General features: G+C 34.4%; 6 protein-coding genes across 8 annotated transcripts in view; 1 reads left to right on the top strand and 5 right to left on the bottom strand.

The window, feature by feature from the left end:
- LOC111497252 (ras-related protein RABA6a-like) overlaps positions 1 to 16840 on the bottom strand; it is a 28648-nt gene extending 11808 nt beyond the window's left edge. The window contains exons 1-2 of the mRNA XM_023148003.1: positions 16830 to 16840; positions 9996 to 10002 (exon numbers count right to left, since the gene is read on the bottom strand). The gene's annotated coding sequence lies outside the window, so the exon portion shown is untranslated. The remainder of the gene's footprint in view (positions 1 to 9995; positions 10003 to 16829) is intronic.
- The window catches only part of LOC111497259 (probable calcium-binding protein CML27), a 24364-nt gene extending 7524 nt beyond the window's left edge, over positions 1 to 16840 (bottom strand). The window contains exons 1-2 of the mRNA XM_023148016.1: positions 16830 to 16840; positions 9996 to 10002 (exon numbers count right to left, since the gene is read on the bottom strand). The gene's annotated coding sequence lies outside the window, so the exon portion shown is untranslated. The remainder of the gene's footprint in view (positions 1 to 9995; positions 10003 to 16829) is intronic.
- Positions 1772 to 5103, top strand: LOC111497245 (WUSCHEL-related homeobox 1-like). The gene is made up of 4 exons (XM_023147991.1): positions 1772 to 2057; positions 2311 to 2619; positions 2747 to 2844; positions 4575 to 5103. Exons 1-4 carry the CDS (start codon positions 1907 to 1909, stop codon positions 4983 to 4985), a joined length of 969 nt encoding a protein of 322 aa, XP_023003759.1. The 5' UTR covers positions 1772 to 1906; the 3' UTR covers positions 4986 to 5103.
- LOC111497230 (phosphomethylethanolamine N-methyltransferase-like) lies at positions 6881 to 10133 on the bottom strand. 3 transcript variants are annotated; one of them, XM_023147979.1, is made up of 11 exons: positions 9848 to 9988; positions 9664 to 9779; positions 9429 to 9566; positions 9159 to 9296; positions 8649 to 8792; positions 8360 to 8470; positions 8128 to 8272; positions 7748 to 8028; positions 7436 to 7651; positions 7251 to 7325; positions 6881 to 7161 (listed from the first exon to the last, which is right to left on the bottom strand). In XM_023147979.1, the coding sequence occupies exons 1-11, from the start codon at positions 9867 to 9869 to the stop codon at positions 7060 to 7062; spliced, it is 1488 nt and encodes a 495-aa protein (XP_023003747.1). In that variant the 5' UTR covers positions 9870 to 9988; the 3' UTR covers positions 6881 to 7059. The 3 variants fall into 3 exon arrangements, with proteins under 3 accessions (XP_023003747.1, XP_023003738.1, XP_023003731.1); XM_023147970.1 differs by lacking the exon at positions 9848 to 9988 and adding an exon at positions 10065 to 10133 and having other exon boundaries at positions 8128 to 8470; XM_023147963.1 differs by having other exon boundaries at positions 8128 to 8470.
- A 226-nt stretch (positions 16841 to 17066) lies between the features above and the next one.
- On the bottom strand, positions 17067 to 19911 carry LOC111497223 (probable auxin efflux carrier component 1c). Its single transcript, XM_023147949.1, has 7 exons — positions 19476 to 19911; positions 18452 to 19349; positions 17991 to 18252; positions 17837 to 17922; positions 17601 to 17758; positions 17436 to 17512; positions 17067 to 17358 (listed from the first exon to the last, which is right to left on the bottom strand). Exons 1-7 carry the CDS (start codon positions 19746 to 19748, stop codon positions 17292 to 17294), a joined length of 1821 nt encoding a protein of 606 aa, XP_023003717.1. The 5' UTR covers positions 19749 to 19911; the 3' UTR covers positions 17067 to 17291.
- A 1398-nt stretch (positions 19912 to 21309) lies between these two features.
- On the bottom strand, positions 21310 to 24180 carry LOC111465511 (protein C2-DOMAIN ABA-RELATED 4-like). Its single transcript, XM_023109923.1, has 3 exons — positions 23987 to 24180; positions 23090 to 23185; positions 21310 to 21817 (listed from the first exon to the last, which is right to left on the bottom strand). Exons 1-3 carry the CDS (start codon positions 24143 to 24145, stop codon positions 21530 to 21532), a joined length of 543 nt encoding a protein of 180 aa, XP_022965691.1. The 5' UTR covers positions 24146 to 24180; the 3' UTR covers positions 21310 to 21529.
- Positions 24181 to 24416: the final 236 nt, after the last annotated feature.

The raw sequence follows: 24416 nt of genomic DNA, 5'->3' as shown, positions 1-24416 counted from the left end.
AAAAAAAAAAAAAAAAAAAAAAAAAAAAAAAAAAAAAAAAAATCAGAAGCAAAAAGAAAACAAAAAATGAGAGTCAGAGTTGAATTGAGAGACGAGTCAGTGAGTCATTTTGAATTTGTATTATTTGATATAATATTTATATTTAATTGTCTAAAAGACCATCAACTCCCTGCTCATTCACAACAACAGGACAAAGATTCTGAAACGACATATCCAGTTTTTGTTCATACATACATGTTTTTTTAATTATTTTTTCACTCCTAATATTCAAAAATGTTTTTTTATTATTCAACAAATGTGATGTCGTCCAACAAAATAACGTAACTGCGTAAAAATCACTCTACATTTTAAAATTTTGAAAGGAAGAAGGAAAAGTTCATATCTCTTGTTAGTGAGCTTGAACGGTTACAAATAATATTAAGGTCAGACAACAAAGCAGTGTGTCAACAAGAACGTTGGACTCTAAAGGATGTGTAAGCGGGCAGTATGCAACAAGAACGTTAGATCTCACATTAGTTAGAAAAAGAACAAAAACGATTCTTATAAAAGTGTGAAAACTTTTCTTAATAGAAGAGGAGATGATGATTGGAATATGAAAGAGAAAATTAAAATTTTATAATAAATAATAATATTTATTATTTGAGAGAATGTTGGAAAGAGGTCCATGGAATAATTGAATAAAGAGAAATTAATATTCGTACAATGTATGTGAGATATCATGGAGCCACCACCTATCCCTAAGTCCCTCACTCACTACACCACAGACAAAAATCAAATACACAGACACGCAGTCAGATTCAAGAATTAACTCTGAAAGCTACTTGTCAATGGATGCCCACAAATTTATGGTTCGTTCGGTCCCTCGAGCTCTAAAGATAAGTATGCTATGAGTGAGAATAAAATGTGATGAAAAGACCTATACGAATTTATAGGGACAATTTTCATACTCGTAAATAACTCGAGATTAGTAAGTGATAGCGATTAGGTTGTACGAGAGGTAGAGAAATGGTATCATGTTTCGAAAGACGAGCCTATGCCTCATTGTAATTTTAAATTTTTGGGTGACATAGATTTCAGGCCCACAAATAATTTGAGGAATTTTTAGAAGAGAGGGTAAAAAAAGGGTGAAAACAAAAAGGAAGAGGGAGAATAAGACGAAGCTTATGATAATGCTCATCATCTCGTCATGTCATTTTCCATTCCTTATCCCCAAAACCCCTTCTTCCTCCAAAATTCCACGCTTCCTTTTTCTTACCCTACTCTTTATTACCTTTTCACCCTTTTCGAGTTTCTTTTACGATCATCGTCAAATTCATTGTTTTTGAATTCACTCCCTTGGAAGGTCAAGCGTCTTCACTGTCGCACTGCCTGATGCTCGCTTTGACTCAACTAATATGAGATCTCACAATTCATCCTTTAAGTGTTAGTGTCCTCGTTATCATACCATTTGGTATCTTGTTCTAATACCATTTGTAATAGCCTAAATCTATCGTTAGGGTGCTAGCATTCTCGCAGTCACTTTGCTTCATGTCAGATTCTAATGCATTTGTAACTGTCAAAGTCCACTGTTGTCTCTTATGGGTTCTCTCTTGAGGTTTTTAAAACTCGTGTACTTAATAGAGGTTTTCATACCTTTATAAGAAATATTTCGTTCTACTCTTCAACCGACGCGGGATGTGATCGGTACTATTTAAAAGAAACCCATTTCTCCACTTTTTTTATTTATGACCATAAACCCACTTATCTTCTTTTTGTTTCATTCTACTTTTGCTCTCAGCTGTTTGTTTCAATTCCCAAAACCATTCCCTTTCGCTTCACACCCATAAAAAAAAAAAAGTTTTAAAGTTTTTTATTGAACCAAAAGGCTGAAAGTTCCCAACTGTTTTCCTCAAAGGGTTTCTTCAAAATGTGGACTTTGGGACATGACGATAATGGTGCAGAATTTTGCTTCTCTCAGCCCTTTCATGGCGGCCGCAAGCTTCGCCCTCTTGTCCCTCGCCCCTTGCCTTCTCTTCGCCTCAATGCTGCCAACCTCCCTTCACAATATTACCATCTAGGTATGCATCTTTCGTCTATATACGTTAACGGGTGAGGAGTCGAATCTCTAACCCTTTGGTCGATGATGTAATATCATTACTAAAAGATATTGATAGTTTGAGTTGATAGATTCCGAATGATTATGAGTGACGGATAACGAATGAGTTATTAGGGCTATCCACTTTTCGAGTTTTATACTCTAGAGATAATGGAAGGAGAAATATATCGTACTCTATGAACTTAAATTTTTTTGTTTGTTTGTTTGAGTTGCAGCTAATCTTTTGAATGATCAAAGCAAGAGAGAGTTGTTGAATAATGATGTTAGTGGGTTATCTTCTCCACCGGTAATGGTAAGCTCATCAAGGTGGAATCCAACGCCGGAGCAGTTGAGAATTTTGGAGGAGCTTTACCGGCGGGGGACACGAACGCCGTCCGCCGACCAAATCCAACATATCACCGCCCAGCTCCGCCGCTTCGGCAAAATTGAAGGCAAAAACGTCTTCTATTGGTTTCAAAATCATAAGGCTAGAGAGCGGCAAAAACGACGCCGTCAAACAGCCGCTGAAGAACACAAATATTCAGGTTTTTTTTTTTTATTATTATTTTTTTTAAAAGAAAGGCATTAATTTTGTGTTTTTGTGATTGCCATTTGGAGAAAAAAAAAAAAAAGAAAGTTGAATTCTTTTTGTCTTGGATTTTGTCAACACAGAGACAGTAAAAGGGTACGAAATTCAACAGACAAAGACGAACCGGCCTCGGCCAACTCCACCACCCTCTAACCTCTGCAGTAATGCCACACTTTCACAGGTCTCTCTCTCTCTCTCTCCTTTACATCCAAAAACCCAAATCAAAATCAAAAAATAAACCAAACCCATTTCATATTTTTGAAAACCCATATGGAATTATAAACCTTTTAACACAAAAACTCAGTTATGATCTACATAATGGTATAATAATATCAAATTAGAGTATTCACTGATTATCCTCGACTTCCCCAAAAGACCCTAACAATCTTGATCTGAAGTCGGTAGAGACCTCGAATAACCTTCCTTTAATCGAGCCTCGACTCTTTATTTACGGTCCTCGAACAAAGTACACCATTTGTTCGACACTTGAAGAGGGCACGACTCTGATACGATGAGAGGAATCACAAATCACCATAATGTTATGATATTGTTTACTTTGAGTATAAGCTGTGATGACTTTTCTTTTGGGCTCTCACAAAACACCTAATATCAATTAGATGTATTTCTTATTTATAAATTTATGATCATTCCCTAAATTAATCAATGTGTGGTTCCCTCCCAAGAATCTTTCCCTAGAACAAAGTATACTATAAAGTCGCATCTTCTTAATCAAGGCTCAACTCATTGTCTTTATACATAAAAAAACTAAAACAAAATAAAAAAAAAAAATAAACCAAACCCATTTCATATTTTTGAAAACCCAGATGGAATCATAAACCTTTAAACACAAAAACTCTTTAGATATAGGATTAAGCTGCATGAGACATGAATATCTCAAAAAAAAAACATGTTGTTAGGGTTTTGATTAAACTTAGAACACAAAAAGTTTGCATCTTTTAGTTCTGTCAATGGAAATGGATATGTTGGGAAATGAAACGGGGTGGGGGGCGGGGGGCCCAAAAGCTGCTGCATTTCTTCCCTTCTGCCGGGGCTGAGAAATCTTTGGGGTTTGTGCTCATAACATATCCATTCATGTCCTTATGCCCTTTTACTTCTTCACAAAACCCCTTCCGCTTTTATGGTTTCTATACAAATACAAAAGGGTTGTACAATACTCTCTGACACTGATTTCTCCAATTCTTTTCTTTTTCTTCACCCTCCCTTCCTTCTTCTCTTTGTTCTTCATACTTTTAATGCCATTCAAATGGGTTTTGATTTTATTCCTTGAGTTTGTGATTTTATCATACGATTCGATGTCGAATCTTTTATTCGAAAAACGATACTTGCGTCGTTCTTAAAAGATTTGACTTTCTTAATAGATAAGCTATGAGGTCTCACATTGATTGGAGAAAGAAACGAGTGCTAGTGAGAACACTCGACTCTGAAGGAGGCAGATTGTGAGATCTCTTCTCCCTAGTAGAAATGTTTTAAAAACCTCGAGGAAAAACTCAAAAATTACCATATTTTCTAGTGGGTTTTGGCCGTTGTGTAAGCGGATTGTAATAGTATTTTTGAGATACTAAAAATTATGGTCAAGTTCGCTGGAGGTGCGTCCCTATACCTAAAAGGATAGATGAGTTTGGTTCGAGTGTTCATGGATTGGATGGACGAGATGAGATAAGACGTGGAGCAATATGGTCAATGCATCTATTTTGAGTATAAAGGGTCATAGGTACGAATCCCATCACTTTGATGTGGTATTCTCGAGCATCAAAGTGCAAGACCCTGTAGCCTATCCATAATCACGTCAAAAACTCGTATTAATATCCACTAATCGTTGTCTAGACACGTTATGAAGACATTTATATTATCCAAGGGATAAAGACTGAGAATAGATTCTTCCACATGCAGGAATGTGCAAAAGTCCAAAGAACAACAAAAGTAGTAGAATTGGAAGAAGAAGAAGAAGAAGAAGAAGAAGAAGAAAGAAGAAGAGATGGAACATGGAATAATGATACAGTGAATTGTCAACTCATAAACCTTACAAGGAACACCCGACATCTAGACAGTGTCATCGAACCCCGCAACGATCCAAGACGATACAATATCGTTAACGATGACGAGAATGAGGACGAGGAATCTGAGACGACGACACTCCAGTTGTTTCCTCTGAGCAGCATGAAGTACTGCAAATACGAGAGCAAGAACGAGAGGGAGAAACGACAAGACGATCGGCTGGATTCGAACATGACGAAGAGCTCGATGTCCACATTTTCTCCCACTTGTATCAAGTTCTTTGAGTTTCTTCCTCTCAAAAACTGATTTTGTTGACTTATTTTGTTACCATTATAGGAATGGAAGAGATGAGAGGTGTTCTTGATATATGTTTTTGTTTTTCGCTTCAAATTTTAAGTATGGATCTTCGTGGAAATGTTCAAATATCGACGTTAATGAAAATATCGCACAATTATTAAACTTTCAACGTCGAGAAACGAAAAAAAGGAGTTGTTTGTGTTTTATTTGCTGCAAATGGATTCCACCATCTGTGTCCGTAATGGCTCAAGAGCGAAAATGAACTATAATAATTATTTCAATAATTTTAAAAACCTAAAAACTTTTTCTTAAACATGATTTTAAAATTGTGAGGCTGACGGTTATAAGTAATTAATCATAATTGACAATATATTGCTAACGATGAGCTTGGACTGTTATAACAATGATATCAGGTTTAGTCACTTGACGGTGCGAGACACTAGTTGGAGTAGAGTATAGATGCATTTTAAAATAGTGAGGCTAACGAGCACGTAACCAGCTAGAATGGTGTTAGTGGTGGGGTTGGGCTGTTACATTTACCCTCCATTTTTAGTATAATATTATATAAATTATATGACATCTAAGACTTACCGATGTTTATTGGGCATGGATGCTTCAAACTGAAAGACGGATCTTTCCTTTCTTCGTCTGTCTCCATTACCTGTTTCAATCTTAATCTAAGTGAAAACTGAAACGTCCTTCAAAGAGATTCTAGACTAAGATTGAGTTCTTCGTGAAGATTTTTTTTTTTCTATCATTTTAAAGACTTTTTTAATGAATATATATATATAATTTTAAAAAATAGACAAAAAAAAAAAAAATGCAGAAATATAAACCATTATTATTCAAACTTGACTTAAATATGACAAAAATTATATTTAATATTATAGAAAATATAAGAAAACATAGTTCCAAAATAATAATTAATGTAATAAAAACACATGCGGTACATTTTCCCTAATATTTTAAATGCTTTGTACTTGGTATTTATTGTCAATTGATGTCGGCATTTACTCCCAATTAAAACACATCGATTTTTTAAATTTTAATAACATGAAGCAAAATCTGAATAATTGAATTTATTATTATTATTACAAATAATAATTATTTACATTTTAATAATTTTACTGTCACAATCAAATTAATTGTGCACCAAACTTTCATACGTTGGTATTTTTTAAATTTTGCCTATTGGATTTGGGCTCATTTATACCATTTATTTAATATATTTTTTTGGTAAAATATTTATTTATTTTCAAACATTAGTTTAATTTTAGTATATATTTTAAAATTTAAAGTTTTAATTTTAAAAATTAATCCGCGAATAAATAATAAAAAAATAATTATAAATATATCAAGATGAACCAACTAAATCCATAATATCATGTAGTCACAAAATCAGCAAGAGAGGCATAATTCAAGCTGAGTAAGAGTAAGTCATATCTACATAAAATAGTCATTGTTTGTTGATGCTTTAAAGTCTAATATTTCGCTCCCTGTAACAATTCTTTCTTTGAGCTTTTCCTTTCTGTTTCTCCTCAAGATTTTTAAAGTGTGTTTACTATGGAGAGAGTCTAGCCTTACTTCATCTAGTGTCTCGCATCCTCCAAGCTTTCCCTTTCGGACTTCCCCTCGAGATTTTAAAAATGCGTCTACTATGGAGAGGTATAGCCCTATTCCAATTAGTGTCTCGCACGGTCCAATCTTTCCCTTTTACACTTCTCTTTAAGGTTTTTAAAACGTATCTACTATAGATAGGTTTTTCCTTTCGGACTTTCTCTCAAAGTTTTTAAAACAGGTATACTATGGAGAGGTTCTAGCCCTACTCCAACCTTTTTGCTCGAATTTCTTCTGACACACAGTTTTATAAAAAAAATGTTTCCTTTTCCTCTCGAATTGATAGATTTAAATGACATAAAACAATGTAGACATCAAGTAGGACAATATTTGATTATTTTTATTACTATTTTCCTTAATAAATGAGTGGATAAAACATTTATTAACGTTTAATCCCAATCCACTCAAGGAATAGACAAGAGTTGCCGAATAACAAAGTAATTACAATAATAAAGGCAGCTGCTGCTCATTTGGGTTTATGAGCAATGAACAATCCCCATTTCTGCTCACCACACCAACACCTCTCCAACTTTGCCTTCCACCCTCCAACAATATCATTATAATCTTCCTGCATTTTTCGCCCACAAAAATAAAAACAAAATAACAAATTAAAAACACGAAAAAGAAGAAGAAGAAGAAGAAGAAGAAGAAACCCACCTCGGAGAAATCATGGATGAATGCATCCTTTTCTTTTTCAACAGCGTCCAGTTCCCTTTGAAGAACACTCATGAACTGCAAGAACAAGAAACCCATCACAAATTTCAACAATTCCAGGTAATTATTCATTACATTCAAGACGAAGGGGATATCAAATTGGAGATTTGATAGATAGATGCAAATACCTGATCGGTTCGGTCCTCGGCTACCACGTCCTTGAAACCAGCTTCCTCAAGCATCTGGCCGTAAGATTTGACGTCGTGCAAATCATATCCTCTCTGCTTGATGTACTCTGCAAACGCAGGGGAAGGAGCGCCACTACTTTTGCAGTAATCAGTTATCAGAATCTTTCCCCCAGGCTTCACCCATTTGTAAAATGACCTAAACAGCGCTGGTTTGTCCTGGAACAAACAAAAAACATACACCCCCTTCGCACTTTCATTTCCCTTTTCTCAAGAACACAGATTTAAAAGCAGAGAGAAAGAGATCGGAATTACTTGAATATGTAAAATGGTGTCTCTGCTGTAAATAACATCAAATGCGTTGTCTGGGTAAACTTTCTTGGTACAATCGGCCACTTCAAATTCAACAGCGCATTTGAGTCCAATAGCACGTTCTAAAGCAAGAGATATCATGTTAATGGAGAGGTCTATTCCGACGACCTCGACATCGAAATTCTCCGCCATGTAAAAGTCTCCTCCCCCAATTCCACAGCCAACATCCAGAACCCTCTGCCCTGGTTTAAGGTCCAGTTTCCCTACAAATTCTTTCGTCGTCTCTGTTCAAATAGATTTGATTCTCAAACCCATGTCATTAATGGCTGTTTCTCGTTCAAAAACTCCCAACAAGCATATGAAATGATTAATTTAGCTCTTACCGATCCCGCCGGTGCTAACGAAGCCTGGTCCGAAGACGCGCTCGTAGCGGAGAATACCGCTGCACTTGTACTGAACTGTGTCTAGGAAGCGCTGGAATCCTCGATCGTCGTTGGAACTCTTCTGCTTCTGCCATATCCAGCAGATCTGAAAAACCCACAAACAGATTTGATTCTTCTGGTTCAAGGCTTGCGAATTGGCAAATGAAGAAACAAAATAGAGATGATTTAGAACCTGATTCTGATTCTTCTTGTTCCTGGCGTAAGCTCCGATACATTTGTAGCCAACGAGGGAGAGCTCATAGCAATCTCCACCTTCATCTTGCATATGGCATTCCTTGAACACCTGCCCCCGCAGGTTCAGATTAACCCCAAATTCAAGAAATCAAAAGATGTTTATAATTTCTTGGAAACAAATCAAATTTCACCTCAAATTGGATAAAGTGCATCATCAATTTCACTATCAAGCTATAGTAAGGAGTAAATAATCACTTAAATTTTGCGGGTACTTTTTTTGGCTGTACCTTCGTGTAGAATCTTGGTTCTCGGTAGTGGGTGGGGTTGTATTTTCGTTTACAGTCCCCGGATTGATGGAAACAGGACTCCCTAAAGAAAATATAACCCCCAACTTTCAACCATTTTACCATTCTTTCTGCCAGATTCTTCACCTGCAATTATTCAACAACTTCATACATTAATTCTAAACTATTATTGTTCTTTCGATTATTTCAAGTTTAATCTAGAAAAACATCTTAGTTACACCACCAAGTTGTTTCATATGATCATCACCTCGATTCTAATAAATTTCTAAGTAACTTTGAAAGGATCATAATATTACAAATTGTTTTAAAAAATAAAGGTAGTTTTAAATCAATGGATAAAGTTAGAAGGTAATATTCATAATTTAGTACAAAAATATCGGAGTAAAAAGAAATGCAGAAGATCATGACCAATAAAGGAAAGTTTCAGTTGATTAAGACGGAAGTTATTTGGAATTAGGTAGGTTGACGAAACAGATGAGTAAGTAAATAAACCTCTTTATCAGATAAATACATGAGCAGCCAATTCGAGAAGATTAAATCGACTGAATTTTCAGAAACTTTGAGCTCTGGAGAAGTTACATCAGCGCACATGAACTTGACGTTTTTATGGTGTCCATTAATGCTTTCATTCTGCATAAAGCAATAGCCATTACCAACCGTACGAACGAACAAACAAACAAAAAGTAGGGCAAGAAATTGAGTCCAAATCAAGTTCACAAACGCTTCCGGCTAGAAACAGAATTAAATCCGAGTATCGATTACCTTCTTGATCACGCCCTCGATGAAGTCCAGAGCAATAACCTGGCCGGCCTTCTCCGCCAAATCGCCTGTGAAACGGCCAATGCCGGCTCCAAGTTCCAGCACCGATTTTCCTTCGTGCGGCGGAAGCAGAGAGAGCACCTGCAAATTTCTCGAATCAAATCGAAATCGAAATCGTAATCACCGAAATGAAACTACTAAAATCGAGCAAATGCAATTGATTATCTCAATCACTTACTTCAGGCCTTTCTTCTTTATCGAGATCGGAAGCGTTGGAATCGAGCAGCATGCCTTCCAACGTAAGTCCGGCTGAATGTTCCATCCAATACTTCTTCTGAATCAATCGCTCTTCGCCTGCAAAAGAAAGCTACAATTAATTTCACTGGATCGCCATTGGTACAAAATGAACAAAAATTCAACACCATTGGTAGCTGGAGTAGCCATTCAAACCGCAGGGCAGGAGATTTCAGTAATGGCTTTGAGTTGAAATGGTAAGACATTAGGATTGCAATTCATGCAGCTTTTTATAGAGGAAGATGGCCATTTCTATCCCCACCGCACCCATACAAACCCATGTCTGAAATCCAATCTCCTAATCACACATATCAAAAAAGCAAAAAAATTACAATTACCAATTACCCGTATTGTACAAATATGAAATTCTCGTAGATGAGTAGGCAGCTGATATTTTCTGCCCCAATCGGTCCCAGCCCACTCCGCTCATACTCCAACCCATCTCACTCTATATCTATATATGGAAGATCATAGAAATTAAAAATTATGTTCACATTTTGAATTACCAAATATTATGTTTCACACTTCTTTAATGAAATGAAAAATATTTAATTTTTTAATATTTCCCTTTCTAACTTTAAAAACAATCCATTTGAATTTTTAATTTCTTATCTAAAAGTTTCACAAATTATCGACCTAATGTGATATCACACATTGGTATTGATTCCCAATAGATGCGATTTAAAACTATGAGACTGACAACGATTCATAATGAGATAAAACGAACAATATTTATTAGCGATGGAAGGTGGACTCTGAGATGCCATAGAGGAGTGACGTTTTAGAACCGTGAGGCTGGGGTGCATTGAGATCCTACTAATGGGTGGCGTTTTAAAGCTGTGAGGCTAGATGAATGGTAATATCTCAAATTTACAAAAATGATGAATCAAAAGAAAAGGTATCATTTTTAATTATTTTGTTGTTGACTACTAAAATTAAGTATTTTTTTTAAAAAAAGTATTTAATATATATTATGTGTATAGGATTTTTTTGGTTATTTAAAAAAATCATAGGATAAAAGAAAAATAGTTGCTTCATTATTAATTAATTAATTAATTTTTAAAAAAACAGTTTTGTCAGTTTTATTTTTTGGGAAAATGCAAAATTTGATAATATAAATAAAAAAAACAGTTAAATGAAAAAGAAAGATGAAAGGAGACGTGGGTGCCACTGGCTACGGACGGAAGCGATCAATCCCTTTACCAGATGGGTCCCACCCTTCAATTTTATAATAATTTTTAAAAATAAATAAAGGAGAAAATTGTGGATGGAGAAAAGGTTTTGAAAAGTATCTAATCGTATATTCACATATAAAAAGCAAGGAAGATAAGCCTCTTAATATATCTGATTTTTTTTAAGTTTTGTAATTATTATTTTTCTTTAATTTCTTCTGGTGCACAAAATTAAAATAAATTTTGTATTATAATTTTGGTTTATATATAACTAAATATTATACCAAGCTTATTGTCTTTTAACTCAACTAATAAATAAATAAATAAATAAATAAATAGTTTGATTTCAAATGGCCCTTTGGGATGTGAGGGGACGATTATGAGATGAGGGCGAGATTCCCGTTTTCTTCGAGCAATTTAGTTGCCCTTTTTAATAAATGATTTATTATATATATATACTTCCAAGGTTAAAATTTCCATCTTCTTTTAGCTTATAGCTTATGATGCATGTGGCGTGCATTGATGGCTTTACGCGACTATGAGGAGTACCGTCAAACTGCAAGAAAAAAGCCTAGAAAACCGCCTATCAACTTGGGTTTGGAGTGGAGAGTGTACATAAGTGAGCTTTTGCCTTTCGTTAGGTCAGTGCGTGTTGGGTTGACCCAGCTCTTTGCAACTGAACCCAAAACTAACCCGAATCAAATCGGGTCTTAAAACACAACACAACTCAACTCGAAATGTACCTAATTTTCGATTCAAGTTCTTGAGTTTAATGTATCACTACCTGCGATCATTTTTTAAATATATATAAATCATGCTCGAATCAAGTTGGATGGTTGAGAATCTTTACCATATCCATTTTTTAATGGAAAAGAATCTCCCAAATCAAAATCTAATTATTTGACTTTTTTTTTTTCTAAGAAAAAACAAAGAGTGATTCCGAGTGACATTAAGTCGAGAATTCAGAAGAGAGGAAGAAAAAAGAAAAAAGAAAAAAAAAGTGGGGTGGCCAAAATTGAGTTGACAGTGCAACAAATAGCTGATAGCCACGTGGACGTGGGATCCACTCACGTCGTTGACGTGTCGTTTGCTTTCTTTTGTAATGAAATTATAATTTAAAGCTATAATTAAGATTTTATAAACAGTGTTTTAATAAATTATAAGAACAATAATGAAGCCTAAGATTAAAGTTGGGATTCTCCCATTATGGTTTATTTTTTTCCTTAATAATTCCAATCTGGTCGTTGTAATGTCACTATTACATTTATAATCATTACAAGAGTTATTAAATAATAATAATAATAAATAAATCATTTTCGTGGGTGGTTAGATTTTAACTAATTTATTTCTTATTATTTCTTTTTATTTTCAAAAATATTCTTTTATTAAAATTAAAATTTAGTTTAGTCCTCGCCAAAATAATTTTATTTGCACCTTTATCTTGTAGCGTTACAATCAAATTTGATATGATACCACTTATTATTTTACTATTCTCAGCTTCCATCATTCAATATAAGGTCTTAATAATTTTAAAATTTTAAAAAAATATAATAAGACATTAATATTGTTCCTTTTTCGCGAGAGTGATCGAGAGGCCAATAGTGATGATCTGTATTTTCATGCTCGATCATTATACTCGAGTTGATCGCTCGTACTTTTTGTATGTTAAATTGTATGAAAAAAATATACAAAATAATTAAATTTATTTTAAAGTGCATTTTTATTAATTAATTTTTTGACTTATGAATAACATAATATAACTCAATTAATTAAAATATTATATTATTAAAGAAATAATTGCCTTCAATAATTATCGAATTTTATTATTTAATTTCTTTTATGTTCGTTCCTTTGCATGATGCACCTAACGACTATAAATGCAACCGTGCATGAAATATTCTTTTGGTAACTTCATATTTTAGTTTATTTAAATATTAAAAAGAAAAAAACATTTTTCCATTGAAATAAATAATAGATATGAAAAAAGTTTCTCAACGAAAACGACAAATGAGTCAACGCTCAAATTTTATTTATTTATTAAATAATATTTTAATTAACTTTATCAACAATATATTATTATTAGGCATAAAAATGATTTAAATGTCTAATTTGGACTAAGAATTTAAATCTCCACCACTTTTATATATCGTTGAATTATGTCAACTATTATTTTTATTATTTTATAAAAATACTTTTAAAAGTAAAAAAAAAAAAAAAAAATTAATAACCTTTTTAAAAAGTAAATTTCAAGAATAAAAATAAAATTGTTAAAAAATGGGCCCAAGCTCTTTGTTTAAGTATCAAACGCGAAAGCCCAATAACCTGCAGATCAGTTATAAAAGCCCATGGGCTTAGAGTGAATAAATAGGCCTATAAAGTAGGCATTCTATGGGCCTTGTTTGGGCCGATGACATAAATGATTAATTTTTAGTTCAATTTGAAAAATAAATATCTATATCTTTTTAAAATTTTAATATTGTATTCGGACGAAACTACCCTTCATTTAATTTTATTTTAAATTAAGAAAAGGCGGCCTGAATTTTTATTATCATCAAAATAATTTAGAGAAAAAAAAAAAAAACTTAAAAATAATAATGTAATTAGACAACTTCTTGAGTGCCCAAACTCTATTCTGTTGGATGGATTATAAATGGCATGTAGCTGAAAGGCATATACATTCGTCCTAGAAATATCTCTGAATTATTATCATTATCTAAATTATTTTATTTTATTTAAATATTACTTTCTTTTTTTTTTATAATTATTTAAATATTATATTTTCACGTGTCTTATCAAAAAAAAATAATAATGCAAAATTTGTGAAGCCCATCTGAATTGGGGTACAACATTGTCGCTACCACACTGCTTGGTACTTGACTCTTATACCATATCGCTATTAAATATTATCTGTCTTTATCCATTAAAAAAAAAAAAAACTCGACTAATTAAAATAATGGTAACTCGTGGCACAGCTTTTTATGTGATGGAATGATGGTAAAGGATATGATACAACTTTCTAAGTGCTCAAACAAACATCTGAATTTAATATACTAAAAAAGTGATCAATGGATCAAAATGAATCTCATTCACACAATCATCACCTTTTCCTTTTTCTTAAAGATTTTATTTCTTAATATAATACTAAAAAGATTTATATACTTTACATTTCATTTTCCATACATTTTGTATTCATTTATTCCCAATCTTCCCTTTAAAATATTTTATATTCATGATGGCTTTAATAAGTATGAAAATATAGGGAAAAAAAAATATTTAGTTTCAAAAATTAGTATTTTCTATAAAAAAAAAGATTTGAAAATTTTTTAAATAAAAAATTCAATCGGCTTTCACTCTCACTTTTCACTTAATAAGGTTATATATTTAAATTGGCAAAGAGACTGACTCTGTTTTATTATCTATTCAATCAATTAAACCACTTTTAAATTAATATTACTTTTTAAGAATTTATGGGTATTTTTCAAATAAGTACTTACATTATTTAATTTTTTAAAAATTTAAAAGAGTATTTAAAAAAAAATATATTAACCTTTTTATCTAAAAATAACTATTAAGAATATTTTTTTAGATTTTGTTTAAAGTTTAAGATATTATTTTTAAAAATTTACGTCATAAATTATAAAGTACATATATATATATATATATATATATATATATATATATATAGAAAAGGAGAAGGTGATGAGAAAGGCACATAGAATTGCCAAGCAAACGGCCGACCCAACAAAAGTTAGTGGGAGGCACACTTAACCAATTTCCCATTGCTAACACACACTGCATAAATAAATATTTTTTTAATAAATAAATAAATATAATATAATTAAAAATTTGTTTATTTATTTATTTATTTTTAAATTTAGTTTCTAAATTAATTATTATAATTTAGTTTTAGCCTTTTCCCCTTTGTCTTCAAGATAATCTATTTTAATCTCTCTTCCCTTTTCCTACTCTTTACTTTAAAATAATATTTTAATTTTTACAAATTTCTTTTTTTTCTTTTTTCTTTTTATTTTTATAACATAAAACATTATTTGATTACAATTTCATTTGTTTATTATTAGTTTTTCTTTTCTTTGAGTTAAACTAAACTTTTAATATATATTTCTAATTAGCCATACAAATAAAAATATAAAAGAGATACATAAATGAATCGAGATCATATTCGAATGAGAGCGATCATGCGAATAGAATGACTAAGAAGATCTTACAGAAAATGAAAATTATTACGTATACCGTGCACCTTCCTTTTTCGGTAACTTAATTATAGGAACATCATAGTTAAACATATTTTGTTTGGAGAAATTTATGTTATACTACGATATTTAAAAATAATATTTTATAATGTTGATAAATTTGTAGATGCATAAAAATGGAATCCTCAACTGTTTTTTTTTTTAAATAAAATTTATTAATATTATTTTCCTTTATAAGAGAACGTAGGAATTAGGGTTCTAAAATTCCAATTTAATTAATAAAATGCAATGGAGAGGCATCTTGACCCATCCATCACTCTCTTTTCTAATAAACATTTGTTTGTGTGGGTTCGTTTTATGTTTGGAATAACTTTATTTAAGAAGTTTAGAACTGAATAGAAAGTATACGATCTAAAATAGAACAAGTCCTAAAGTTCTCGTTTCATATTAATTCACCATCGTTCTACCGCTTGAGATTTGATCAGCCGATTTGTATTTTAATTTTGAAGTGTGATCGTGTTCGTTCATAAAGAATAAATTTGTAGTTATCCCTTATTGATGTTTTGACAAGACAAATATGGTGGAATATCAATTCAATTGGTTTGTCTATTCAATTGTTTGAATATATGAGCAAACGCGCGTGTGTTTGTTGTCTTTTCAACCTACCAAATTACAAGATAGACATAGATAAATGAGGGAGAGACCGCATAACAGCCCAAATCTACTGCTAGTAGATATTATCCGCTTTAAAACGTGTCTACTAGAGAGAAGTTTCCACACTCTTATAAGGAATGCTTCATTCCCTTTGCAATATATTAAGTATGAGAAACAATCATAAGACTAAATTGTTATTTGGTCGAACGGCTTTTGAAATGAAATCTTTAATTGAATGTGGTGAGCTCAAGTCATAGTCGATTGACCTATATGGGAATGATAATATTATTCTTGGAAGTCGACCCCAAGAGCCTCAATCTTGATTATTGCTTATGGTGGTCAGCCTCTCGAGCTTGCTTTAAGCTTTTACTCTTGGTGGGTTTTTTTACTCTTAACGAATGATATTTTGAATGAGTGCTATTTGACAGAATAACGAGATTTACTATTCACGACTAGACAATAAAACTTCCATACATTTTCGTTTCTCTTACGTGTTTCTCTTTTAACATCGACAATCACGCTTCATTCTCGATGGTCCCAAACGTCACTAAACCACTCGTACACGTTCCTTTCAAATAAAAAATAATTGATCGAGAGAAAAAAAAATGTACAATGTTTAGGAATGTTGTAGAAAGTACAAACACAAACCAAGAATGATAAGTATTGAAGAAGAAAAAAAAAAAAAAAAAAAGGTTAAAAAAGAGTGTAAAAAGGAATTGGAAGAAAAACAAAAAAAGCCTTTAGAAATATGAGAATGGTCCCCTAAATATACCGAAAAGGACCATATAAAAATTAAATTCTATCGGGCCCTCTGCTCTGAGGAGTTAATCGTGCATGACTTGGAGCAATGACTTCCTGTAAACAAAAAGCTCGTGTTGGTTTGTAAGGATAGTGTTTACTCTATAAGTTAGTCGGGACAAGTAGGTAACGTGGTGATGTGGTGCGGGAGATAGTTAGGGTCAGCCAGTACCAAATCTGAGTATAAAAAAATACAAATCATAGCCCTGTTGGATGATGAAAGTCCCACATCGGTTAATTTAGGGAATGGTCATGGGTTTATAATCTAAGAATACACTCTTCGTTGGCATGAGGCCTTTTGGGAAGCCCAAAGCAAAGCTATGAGAGCTTATGTTCAAAATAGACAATATCATACCATTGTGGAGAGTCGTGTTCGTCTAACAAGCCCCACTAAAAAGTAAGTTTTGAGTTGTTTTACACGATGGACACAAACTTATTCTGTTATCCTCGATCTTTTTCAAATTTGCAACACGAGATCTCTTGAACGGAAAAAAACAAGAAGACAACGACGAAAAAGAAGGAAACAAAAGGAAAGAAAAGTTTATGTAAAACAATTTGGCTACAAACATGATTAAATACAACTTCATGAAAAAAAAAAATCTCAAATCTCTTAGTTATTTTCCATTCTTCGATTAATAATCTTCGTTATCTTCTTGTCTAATGCTCGCCGATTCTTCTCCATTTGTTTTGCTCGTATATACGAACTCTTCAATCCTTCGTGTTTAAACACAAACCTTTCAAACTCCCAACAAAATGTAGTACACCAACGTTATCGGTAGTGCAATCAACATCCCGAATATCACTCTGCAACACAATGATTATAAACGTTAATCGAAATGGTCTTAGTTTGAACTGATCTCATTTCCAGATATAGAACTTACGCAGTGCTCAAAATATCTGGGTGTACGTTATACTCTTTAGCAAACACAAACGGTACAATCCCTTGAGGAAGAGCTGCCTGTTTCAAAAGAAAATTTATGCGACGGGTTTAGAGTTAAAACTGGCGATATCACGTTAATGTAGAAATACGAGAAACGAAAGAGGACCTGAACAATGGCAACATGCAAGAGAACGCCCTTGAGGCCAACAGCAATGGAAGCAGCTGCCATTACCGCTGGGCCTACAAGGAATCTAACAGCCATGGCAAAAGTTGCTATGGAGTTTCCACATGCTATGATCCTTGGTTGCAAAGCCATGAACAAACCTAACAAAATCCAACTTTTTTCGAATCATTCAGAGTTAACGCTTGTATATAGTGTAGAACGTTTTAAGAATCCCGTACCGAGACTAAACATAGCCATGCCGAGCCCGGCGTCGGAGAGTATCGAGATGGACTGTGCTACAATGGCAGGCATCTCAACATGCCACCTAACAAAGACAACAAAAAAACACATCAACCAAGCCCAAAGTTTTGATGTTTTTAATGAAAAAAGTACCTGAATGAAACAAGGGACCAAGTGAGGCCAATCAAGCTAGAGTAAGTGTTGGGGTTTCTGATCAGCTTTCTCCAAACCATTATAAGAATCAGCCTTGTCATCACACTGGCCGGTGGCATTGTCTTTGACACTCCACTGGTCCCTCCTTTCTCTCCCGCCGCCATTTCATGTCCATTGTTGCTGCTGTTCATCCCTCTGTTTCCAAAGCTAAACTCCTCTCGCTCCACGTCTTCTCTATCGTTATGTCTCGGCCCACTCTCGCCTGTAACATCTGACCCGTTAAATCATTACTCAACTGATGTCTACTGCTAGCAAATATTGACTTTTTTGAACTAAAACATGTCTGTTAGGAGGAGGTTTCCACACCCTACCCTTATAAACAATGCTTCGTCCTCTTTTTCCACCAATGCGAGATTGAAAATTGGTATAGAATCCGAGAAAATTTTGAAAAAAAAACGAACCTTTTCCGGGGGAGACAGCCAATTTAAGTTCTTTATGATCATGGGGACCTCCATAATCATGGCCTCCAAACACATCAGAAACAGGGGAAGCACTTGAACTCCAAACAAACATATGAAGATCTTTATTATTGTTGTTATTATTATTACCATCCTCCGATTTGTACTGGCCGACCTGTCCGTTCGCCGTTGATCTCTTATTTCTTGAACCCGTCGGTGAAAACATTCCCATGTTCGGAGCAGGGTAATGCGGCGGCGCTGGATTCCCATGATAATAATATCTCGGCCCACTTTTCCCTCCTCCGCCGTGATTCTCCTCCTCATAATTCGACGGCCGTGGCGTCGGCCCTCTCGACACGGCTGGTGCCACCCCACCGGTGCCAAGCATGGAGTAAAAATCAGTGTGATTAAAACTCGAGCCTCTTGGCGTTGGATTTCTCGATGACTGCAACGAATAAATCTCGGCGTTGGTGAGATTGGATGGCCGGGGAGTCGTCGACGACAGCCCCTGTGACCGGCGGGAGAAAATATCAGAACGAGAGGCGTTGGACCGTCTGACAGTGACATGGAGCTTTCCGTCGTCTTTTATCTCCGCCTCTGTTTCCAATACTTGCTGGCCGTCGAGAGAAACGACGTCGGATTCGACGTGAATGGAGACAATGGACGCCGCCGTGTCGGGAAATTGCTCGGAGATTAAATTCCTAGCTCCTCTGAATTCGAACATGAAGAGCATTAAAGTGTACCAAATTATGCATTGAAGAACCACAATTTGAACCATTAAGCTGCCGGAAAAGTCGCCGTACATTCCTTTGAGCAGAGGAATTCCCATAACCAGAGTGTTGGGCAGAGTTGAAAGTGAAAACAGAGTAATTGTCCATTCCAAGCACCCCCGCCGGCTCACCTGTTAAAAAGGAATCAAAGAACAAGGAAATTAAATTCTCCCAAACCCATTAACTTCAAATTTTAAATTTCTACATTAAAATTCATTGTAACCCATTGGGAAAAATTGGTGGTAGTTTGATATTACCTTAGTCCAGATGGCGAGGACGACGAGGACCATGATTTTCTGGAGAGTATCGGCGGCGATGAAGCGAAAGCTCATGGTATAAGGATCATTGGAGGCTATGAAGTGGAAGGAGAGAAGGGGAACGGCGAAGAGGGCGACGAAACGGTTGATACCGGAGCACTGATCGGGGGTGAAGATCTTCCACCATTTGACGGAGCCGTAAGCTAAGATCATGGCGACGTAGAGGGGGACGACGGCGGTCATGACATGGTAGAAGTCCAGTAATGTAATCATCTTTAAGTAACTTCAAATTCAGAGGAAAACAGAGGATGAAATGCAGAGGAAAACAGAGGAAGTTGGATGAAGAAGAAGAAGAAGAATGGGAAAGCACGTGTGTTTTTAAAACTAATTTCTTGTTTCAGTTTAGAGAGAGAGAGAGAAAAGTGTTTGTAAGGCAGATTTGCTTTGGTTTTGGAGCGTTTTATGGAACTTTCAATTATTATTATTATTATTATTATTATTTCAATTATCTTAATTTTATACTATTTATGGTTTAAATATAGGGTAATAAATATTATGCCTCTTGACCTATTATCTCATGATTTTAAAATACATATGGTTAGTTTTAGCCCCGTACCGCCGTCATTAGCCTCACAATTTTAAAATGTGCTTGTTAGGGAAATGTTTTCATACCTTTAAGGAACCCACCCCTCATAAATATTGTTCGCTTTAATTCGTTATGTATCGTTATCGGCCTCACAGTTTTAAAACATATTTGCTAAGAACAAGTTTCCTTCTCCAACCGAGGTTGGATCTCACATATACTTAAAGGCCTAATGACCTAGTCAGACGAATATAGATATGTTTATTAAATTTAAAGTATAAAAACGAAGAACTTCTTTTTAATACAGATATGAAATGAGAGTGGATAAAATTAAAAAGACGATTGGGAATTAGTTAAAGTTTGTCAATTGAGTTGTCGATATCAAAGAAGACTCGAGCGGGTTAGAATGGGGAATGGGCTAAAAGAGAGGGGAGTGAGTGAGTGAGTGAGTGGTGGAAGCACTGTTGATGGGCACGCGAGGAGCTTAAGCAAAGACCAAACACAAAGCAAAGCATACAAATGTTTAATGGACCCCAAATTCCCCACTCCCAAACCCTAAAATCAAACCACTTTTAACCAATCAAATTCTTTTGTTCCCTTCAAAAATCTCCCATTTCTAATTTCATGCATGCCTAAATTCTCTCGTAAAAACTTTTAATTTTGATAAATGTAATTCAGCTGATCAGATCATAGAATTATAATTAATCCATTCTACCATTTGACTTTTTATTTTATTTTATTTTATTTTTAAAACCCAGAGTAAAAAATAAAATCATTTATAATTTTATTTTATTTTCCCATTTTATTTAAATTTTAATTTTGTTTTAACTGAATTATCAACCCAAATTGGGCTGGGCCTCGAACTTTCTCCGATGGGTACTTTGTTGGCCCACTTATCATTACTTTAGGTGTGGCCCATTTTTTGAAAATTAAAATGAAAATATTTTATTCTTTAAATATTTAGTAATAATAAAACGAATTATTTATTATTTTATTCAATTAATTTAGTAGAAGATAGCTTCAGCTTTCTATCTGCTAAATAAATAGTTAAGAGACAATCTTATTGAATAATTTATTCTGGTAGGGTAGGGTTGGGTTGTGAAAAGTTTCGGGTTGGGTTGGGTTACCAATCCAACCAACCCAAACTTGAGTTGGGTAAAAAAAAATCCTCCAACCCGACTCAACCTAGACCATGTACCCCTAGATATGATCGATCAGAACTCGAGTGGTTTAATTAGGATGAAATTATAGTATTGGCAAATAAATGCAGATGGAGAATCCATATAAGACTACATTCCATGATACAATCAAGATTCATATAGACTGATTTGTGTACGAATCCATATAAGACTACATCCATGATACAATCAAGATTCATATAGACTGATTTGTGTACTTCAAATCATAAGAATGATAGAAATATTACAATCAAGTAAAATCACAGGATGATGCTGATAAACCAAATCTTGTTTTAATCTTTGGGGTTTGGAAGATCAATCCACTGCAGCTGAATTTCGACTTCTCCGCATTCGACCCTTCTCAATCTAAGGTATATATCTTGGATAACTTTACCGTCTTTCCAGATGACGCAGCTCTCTTCAGCAAAACAGTTGTTCCTGCCCGGAAGCGTTCGTGAGATTGTCGTTCCACTAGGAAGATTTTTCAAGTTCATCTTTTGAGCTTCTATAAATGATTTGATATCAAACTCAGCATATCCCATTTTATCATCCTTGCTAAATTTGTCGTGGTCGTAAACAGTCTGCAAACCAGCTCAATACGAATTTAGAAAAGAAATGCAATGTAAAGAAACATGATAACGATAAAGAAAGTTAGGGAAATTAATTTTTGATTTGCACCAAGACAACTGACTCATAAAATAGACCTCACCCTTTTTTTCATTCTTCTCTAGAAGCCTTCATTATCAGTCCATCATATTCACAAACGTAAACAGTACAACAAAAGAGTCGAGCTTTCTTTGATGCTAAGATTATGTGCCACAAATATATAGTAGGAATATTGGTTGTCACTAACTATGTTCTCTTCATAAGTTTATGTAACAACTCAAGTCCACCGCTAGGATATATTGGTTGTCACTTCTTTGAACTTTTTCTTCCGAGCTTTCCTTCAAGGTTTTAAAATGCGTCTGTTAGAGAGAGGTTTCCACACCCTTATAAGGAATGTTTCGTTCTCCACTCCAATCGATGTGGGATCTCACAATCCACTCCCTTGGGGGCCTAGCGTTCTCGCTGGCATACCTCTTTGTGTCTGGCTTTGAGAGAAAGCCCGAAAAGGAAAGCCCAAATAAGACAAGAGCTTGGGCCATTACAGTTTAGGACTGTACACTGTACAGAAAGTTTTAAAACAGCTTGACAAAAAAAAGAATGAGAAAAAAAAATCATCATTGACGAGCCATATCTCCTTATGCAACAAACTCTGGAAGTAGAATTTTCAAAGTCCAAACTAGTATTCAATATTGTGGGAGATAATGTTCCGGTGGTTTGCCTTGTTGACAATATAAAAGTAATCACGACAAAATATAATTCGGAGTTACCAAAGTATGGGGTTCATGGACGGCAACATTCGAAACTAAAGAGGATCACTTACAGCTAATCCACAGGGCAACAGGGCTTATACTTGATTAGCAATAGCTATTGCTACGAATTGGTAAACAGTATGAACTCATCACCTCTACAACTCAGTAGGTGTATATATCACATGGAAATTACTTAAAAAGCATTTCAGATTGATGGCAGAGCATATACCAAATAGATATCATTTTGGCCGAGAAAATATGCGTTCATGGATCACCACTACATATCAATTCCAGAAGTATATGAATTCCAAGTACCAACAAATTTTTTTCATAATTGATGTATTTGAAGGAGACAAGAGAGAAAGGGAAAAATTGGTAAAAGAAAATGGTACCACCATACAATTGAACAGATATTACTTCACATCCATAAAGGAAACACGAGAGCTTTATTTATTTGATAAAAACGTACAGAATAAACAATAAAGAAAGAAAGATTACCAGCTTAATGGGAATATTCGGGTCACTGACAGAAAGTGTTAGATCTTCATTCCATACAGGATTGACATCCTTCTTTATCACCCGTGTCTTCAATTTCTAAATTCAGAGTTTCACAGGAACTAAAGAATTAAGCAGCAGTTGTACATGAAAATTAATTCTATCTCTCTCCTTTCCTTATAAGAAATAAAAACTAAGAAACAAATTATGATGGCGACCAAGATTTCACATCTAATATTAAGATCTCCTACTTTCTCATTGTTCTAACGCCATAGCTCATTGAACCAGAGGAATTGATTGACCTGCCTAAAAAATCACAATCCGTAACAACAATTTCTCAGGATGTTCGTACATTGTAACAAAACCTAGAGTTAATAATTCAACTACCATGAATTTAATTCATCTCATACTTCGGAATAAAACTCGTATCATAAAACAGCTCCGGTCCACCACCACAGTCCACAAAATATTCATTTCTGGAAATCCTACAGGAGAATTTAACGAAACTTTTTTGGCCGTTGCCGAACCATCCTTCCTCCTCGAGTGCGCCATAATTGCAGCCTCGTATGTTTCTAAGACTTAAGTCCATAAAAACAATCCAAACATTCGCGTCGTTTTCCTAAGTCATATCGAATAACCACCAATCTAGCCACAAATTCAACCAATTACTAATCATTACATATGGTTAACCCTTCCTCACAAATCACACCACTCACACGACCATTATCCCAAAAAGATCAATCAATTACTCCGCAGTTCAGCAAACGATGAAGATGACCAATAACTCAACAGGTTCTTACGATCTAGCAACATTTCTAAACGACCTAAAGAAACAAAACCTCGAATTCGAACAAGAAACGAAGGTGATCGATCATGAAAGAAACAACGAGAAACACGTACTTGCTTTCCCATCTTGATGACAACATAAGGATCGCTGCTGCGAACATCACGAACAGCAAGATTGACACCACGAATGACGCGAATACGGAGAAGTCCGAGCAGATTCTCCATTAACACCAACCGACCACCGCTCTTTGGCGACGATGGAGTATCCGGCATAGTTGCTTAATCCCTCCTATTTATAAATACCAATAAATTTTCGATACGAAATTTAGAACACAAAAATAATAACAATAAAAACACGAGCAAATTCCGCGGGACCCAGAGGCTACAGCTCCTTTCTGGAACAGGTTCTTTGTCTTTTTTCCTTTTTCTTTTTTGGTCTTTTGATATAATTTATTTGCTGATATTTAATTTTTCTTCGTCTGATGGCGATTTTGGTTGCCATTAATGTTCTTATAAATTTTATATTTAGTCGTTCCAGGTGTAA

The sequence above is a fragment of the Cucurbita maxima genome, unplaced genomic scaffold, assembly GCF_002738345.1.
Source record: "Cucurbita maxima cultivar Rimu unplaced genomic scaffold, Cmax_1.0 Cma_Scf00002, whole genome shotgun sequence".
In the NCBI taxonomy this organism is placed as follows: Eukaryota; Viridiplantae; Streptophyta; class Magnoliopsida; order Cucurbitales; family Cucurbitaceae; genus Cucurbita; species Cucurbita maxima.
Note: the sequence above shows the minus strand (reverse complement) of the source record. Positions and strands in the feature narration are given on the sequence as shown.